Raw genomic sequence first — 5440 nt, 5'->3', positions numbered from 1 at the left:
GACGTAGATATGGCGTGGACAGGCAAGGGAGACTGAGTGGGAGCAACAGGATGTTGCAAGCGGCTGCCACGGTTCTACGGGTGGTCGTCAGGTAGAGCAGTCATGGGCACACCTTGAAGCGGTATATTCCCATCCCAATCTCTTCGCTTTTAGCGTCGTAAACTGCCTTCACGACAGGGTCCTGTCTGAGGTGCGCCATTAGCTGCAAGAGTACAGCAGGCAGGGACAGCGGTATGAGCAGTCAAGGACTGCACTCTGCCAGGAGCTGGTGGACCGCCGGGCCGGGGGGGGGGGGGGGGGGGGGGGGTTGAAGGAAGTTTGGGAGCCAAGAGGGCTCGGGATGGCTCAGGATGGAGAGGGCACAATTCAGGCGGCGAGGGAGTGAATGAAGCTATCAGGGCAGGCCCAGGCCGGCGTGGGCACCTTTTCCATGACCTTTGGGCTCATCGAGCGGCCAATCAGCAGCTGCCTGTTCCTCTGGATGAGGAAGACGGCAATGAAGCCCAGCAGGGTCCCGATGGCAATGGAGCCGATGGCGTCGTACGCACAGTTACCCGTGACGTGTGTGGCGATGGTGCACGCGCCTGTGTGGGGTCAAGCGCGGCAACCAGGAATGAGGTTCGCAGGGGCTGTCGCTCCGGCCTGCAGAGCGCTGCGTTCTGTAGCGGCAAGTTGGACCGTTTACTGTCCCAACACTGTCCAGGCCCCCCCCCCTCCACCCCGTTCAGTCTGCATCTATCCTCCTCCAGCCCTGTGCCTCGGCCTATTCCACCTCCTCTCGCTCCCATGCGCTGCCGTCCTCTCAGCGGAACTTCTCCACTAGTACAAACGTGCCACACAGAGAGGGGTGGTGGAGTGGGGGTTGGGGGGGGGGGGGGGGGGGGGCGCGGGGGGCGCATTCAGGGCAGCGGCATGCCTGCGATGATTAGGCCTGCAACAGCCCCGGCATCCTCCATGACGATCGCATTGGTGGTGGGGTCGTCCCACGTTTGAGGTACTCCCAGAGTGTTATCCCACGACGCCGTGCTGTCTGTCGAACATTGGAAAGCATAGCAAAGCCTTGATGTCAGCGAGCAGCCACGCGTTGCGATGCGTCGGCCCCAATGGGGGGCGGGGGGCCTTTGACCAGAAACCAGGGAGGAAACTGCGAGCATCATCTGGTGCGGGACAACAGCAGGCCTTGCCTTTGTGACAGTCTTGAGGGCTACAGCGAGAGAGTACCCCTCGAGCACCAGAGAAATAGCGAGCACTGTACGGACACGCGAGTCCGACTGTTTAGACAATCAGGAAGGAAGACGCTACTGCGCCCCTCTGCGCGCCTCAAAAGCGGTCGCTCTGCACAGGAAAGAAGGCCCGACCCAGGCCCTCCCGGCAACACCTCTCTCTCTCTCTCTCTCTCTCTCTCTCTTCCCTGGGCTTCAGCTTTCCCGTTCTTCCCCTTCCTCCCCCGCCCCTGCCAGTGCCCGTGTCTCTGCCTTGCCTTGCCCTTCCCTGGACATTTCCTCTCTGTACTTTTGCCCCCTCCCGCCCCCGCTGGCCTCACACCAATCCCGGCCCCTCTTTCCTGCTTTGCTTCTGTTGACCCCTTGCAGCTCTCCGGCCGGCAGACCGTCCGGCGCGATCCGCGAGACAGGTAGGAGTGTAAGACAGATGCGGTCCCCCGCGATTCCCGCTGTGGCCGGCCCGGTGGCAGCACCATCGTGCGCAAGAATCCCCCCACAGGTGCTCGAGCCCAACAACAGCGTTCCGCATTGTTCGCAGTCCAATCGGTGGCGCAGTGTGCGGTGTCTTGAGGACTTGACGGCAGGGGGGACAATTTGGAAGAAAAAAGCAGGCAGGAAGAGTGTGGCGATTCTGATGAGGGTCAGAGCTGCGGGGGGAGGGCAAAGGCGTGACGATACCCAGCATTCCCCAGCCCAGATTCTCCACGGCGTACTCATGCATGAAAGAGTTGATGCCGTGCACGATGGAGACGCCCGCCCCCAGGCAGAAGATGCCAACGGCGCTGATGAGGGACCACACGAAACGGTCACGCGAGTAGCCGTAAGGGTGGGAGGGCGTCGGGCCCTGCAGACTCTTCAGCACTCCGGTCCGGAGCAGCCCCTGCCGACAGGCGGCCACGCGTCAGTTTGTCAGCAGTCCAGCCTCACTCTGGAGCTCGACAGGACACATTCCCCCGCTCGCCTCTTGAGCATTCGAGCATTTGCTGCCACTGAGAGGCACACCTGATTAGCAACGTCCGCGATGGAATGGATGGCCTCTGCCAGCATAGCACTGCAACACAAACACAAACACAAACTGCGGCTTACAACCGGCGGGCGAGGGCAGGGGCACCGACTCTCTCATCGGCCGCAGACGTGAACTGCAGGCGCAACAACAGTGACCGGCTGGCAGCGTCGCCCTGAAGCAAACGGTATATCAGGGGTCGAAGCCAAGCCGCGGGCAGTGCTGGATGCAAGCGGCCGGACCTGCTGCCGGACACGCAGTACACACCAAGCTTGGAGAGGAAGATGACGAAGTTGGCCGCGATGGCTGCGAGGAGCGGAGGGCACCACGGCAGGGTTGTCAGTGCCTCGCACCGGATAGCTGCACAATGCTCGCAAGCTGGCTGCTGCCTAAGGATGCGATGAGCAGACGGTCTGGGATAGAACTGAAGAGCACAGGTGATGGATGGGCTGATGGGGTCGAGAGTCAGTCGGGACCGGAGGGATACAGTCAGACTCTGGGGATGCACCTATGTTGATGGCATGCAGCGCTCCGTGGTCGCTCACGGTCATTTTGTCTTCCTCTTGGTTAGGCTCGCTGCCGGTGGCAGCTTTCCCGGCTCCCCACTCAGCTGCGCCCGCCGTGCTAGCTCCCGCCTCAACAGACCGCCTGCGGCCGTGGCCGTCCTCCGGCCCGCCGGCTTTGGAGAAGCTCCTCATTCCAATCATGGAGCTGTGTGTGACATAGCAGGATCTTTACAGCTGGGGTATCGCTCCCACTCGTTTCCTGCCCCTGCCAGTCAGGCCTCGCAGCGCGTCTCTGGTGCAATGTGTGTGTGTGTGTGTGTGTGTGTGTGTGTGGGTGGGTGGGTGGATGGGTGGGTGTTGGCGGGAACGGGCAGCGCGGGGGGGGGGGGGGGGGGGGGGGGAGACCATCCCCATCAGAAGCCCCGGTACAATCTCTCTGCTCAGTCCTCCATGTGAGGAAGGTTCTGCCGGTGTGATACCCCATCCCTCTCCTCACTCCCTGATGGCTCAGTCACACAAGCACAAAAGCACTCCTCTCTTTTCTGGCACTGGCTCTGAGAGCATCCACCGCATCCCGTTGCAGTCAGCCCAGAAGAAATCAGGACAGCGGAGCAAAAGGCATTAAGTGGGCTTGTGTAAGGCCTAGAGCCGGTCCTGAACCTGAGCCCGAGCTGCCAGGAAAACTCGGTGGAGGGGAGAGTAGGGGGGAGTGCGGCCGGCTGGGAGGGGGGGGGGGGGGGGGTTGCTTCGGGCATATTTTGTGGAGGGGTGCACAGGGCAGGTGACCGCCACGACCTGAGCTGCTCGCTTTCGAGGCTCTCACCTGGAGGACCCCAACCCAGCCAGGCTTCCCCTTACCACCTGGCTGCTCGCGCCTGTGTTCCCAGGCACAAGCCGCTGGGTGGGACTGAGCTGATGTGCGGAGGCGGGCAGGAGGCGGGACGTCAGGTCCGGGGTTCTGTGACGGATGGACTGAAACTGACGAGGCCACGTCGGCTGCGGGAGGGCCATCCCTGCAGGCAGATTAGGATGGTCAGACCCGCGCAAGGGCTTGCATGCGTGGCAAGCCGCATGAGGGCATGCACACAGCCTTGCCTGTCAAATTCAGCCGCAAGGGTCAAGGGCTAACCAAGTGCGTAAGCCTTCGATGTCCTTTGAAGACAGACTTCTCTGTGTGGGGTTCTTCTCTCTCTCTCTCTCTCTCTCTCTCTCTCTCTCTCTTTCTCTCTCTCTCTCTCTAGCACCGTGAGGGTCGAGGCTACAAGGTAATGGGTAGCAGCCGGCCACCGCGCGTGAGATTACACAAGGCAACTCACCGGCAAACTGCTGTTTATAAGGCATGGGTGAACACAGGCAGCGGCTGCAGAGCGGTGTAGCTGCTCCTGCTGAAGCGCTGGCAAGTGACCTTGCTGCAATGGGCAGCTGTTTGAGGGTGCGCAGGGCTCCCCGGAGCATCTAAGGGCCACCAGTGCCTGCGGCTATCCGTGTCTTGTACACGCCCAGCACTTCGTCGTCCTGTGCCAACCGTCTGTCCGGAACAGTACCAGATGCACACATCAAGGCCTTGCTGCGGGTCAATGTGCGTGTCCCATGGATTGCAATCAAGAAAACGGGACGATGGCGGACAATGTGACAGGGAAGGGGGGGGGGGGGGGAGGAGTAGGAGCAAAAGGGAAGAGGAAGACGGACATAGAGGGGGAATGGTCAGCGGTATCAAGACGGGTGGCGCCCCCGAGGAGTGGCAATTCGCACGTCAGTCAGGACTCCGTCACGCTAAGGGAATCTGCAGTGGAACATCCCTTTCCGGGCGAGCGCCGCTTACTTTTGCTGGCCTGTTCTGCCCTATCTTCCTCCTGAGCGAAGACAGGAAACGCTTGGTCGCTTGCCGTTGTTGTCGGGACTGCACCCCTTTGAAACGCAGGGGTGTACTGCTCCATACTCCACACTCCACTCCGCCTCAGCGCTGCCACGGCCCAGCGGCCAGCTGGGCACGCATATTCGCCGTACAACCAGAAGATACTTTGAAATACGTACCAGCCTATCCTAATTCCTATCCAAAGAGAGGCTACAGTAGCTACTCGCAGCTAGATCGAGAGGGTATCGCGGCCCTACGTACAGTAGCAGGTATTGTAATTTCTAGCCTGTACAATACTCCTACCCGTAGCGTGTAGGATTACTTTGGCTCCTACTACACCCCCACTCAAAAGTCTCTGCTTTGAGGTCATCTTGGATTGGATGGGTTCTTGACACCCGCTCAAGGTTTTTGGCATATGGATGTGAGGCAATTAGACATGTACCATTTCTATCCACCTGCCTAAGTGGAAGGGTTGTAGCATTTTGGGTTAAGAGGAGGCAGTAATGGGATGGGATAGGTTTTGCATGTCTGCTAAGCTATTTTCCCGAGCAGTTGGCCAGAAAGTTTGGCATACGTGACAGACCGGAACCATGCCATGGCTGGGAGTCTGGCTCCCAAGACTTGTACCTCGATAAACTATGACAAGATTGTCGCGTGATAAAATTTAGGGCCGTGTACCTGCCCTTAGGGCCCTAGAATTGTGACATTGGACGAACAAGCGGGATTTGCGATGGGTACCAAATATATAGAAATTGTTACAAAAACCATCCCACCAAGCATGCCATGTGGCTAGGTCGTGGCATGGTTAGCCTTGCAGCATCACCAACTCCTAATTGTGTACTAGCCGGCCTTC

The 5440-nt window shown here is 59.8% G+C and overlaps 1 protein-coding gene across 1 annotated transcript; it reads right to left on the bottom strand.

Moving 5' to 3' along the window:
* Nucleotides 1-899: 899 nt before the first annotated feature.
* LOC142356350 (uncharacterized) lies at nt 900-2924 on the bottom strand. Its single transcript, XM_075408280.1, has 5 exons — nt 2735-2924; nt 2469-2532; nt 2226-2274; nt 1902-2103; nt 900-1249 (listed from the first exon to the last, which is right to left on the bottom strand). The coding sequence occupies exons 1-5, from the start codon at nt 2922-2924 to the stop codon at nt 900-902; spliced, it is 855 nt and encodes a 284-aa protein (XP_075264395.1).
* Between the last annotated feature and the right edge of the window lie 2516 nt (nt 2925-5440).

This window comes from Convolutriloba macropyga, unplaced genomic scaffold (genome assembly GCF_964194025.1).
Source record: "Convolutriloba macropyga unplaced genomic scaffold, txConMacr16.3 SCAFFOLD_3869, whole genome shotgun sequence".
In the NCBI taxonomy this organism is placed as follows: domain Eukaryota; kingdom Metazoa; phylum Xenacoelomorpha; order Acoela; family Convolutidae; genus Convolutriloba; species Convolutriloba macropyga.
Note: the sequence above shows the minus strand (reverse complement) of the source record. Positions and strands in the feature narration are given on the sequence as shown.

Bases quoted from the DNA above. Each gene is read 5' to 3' on its own strand.
- LOC142356350 (XM_075408280.1), bottom strand. From the start codon at position 2,924: ATGAGGAGCTTCTCCAAAGCCGGCGGGCCGGAGGACGGCCACGGCCGC. The intron at 2,275-2,468 runs GTCCGGCCGCTT...TTTGTGTTGCAG, and splicing joins TACTGCGTGTCCGGCAGCAG to TGCTATGCTGGCAGAGGCCA. The intron at 1,250-1,901 runs GTATCGTCACGC...GTGTCCGTACAG, and splicing joins TCTGGGCTGGGGAATGCTGG to TGCTCGCTATTTCTCTGGTG.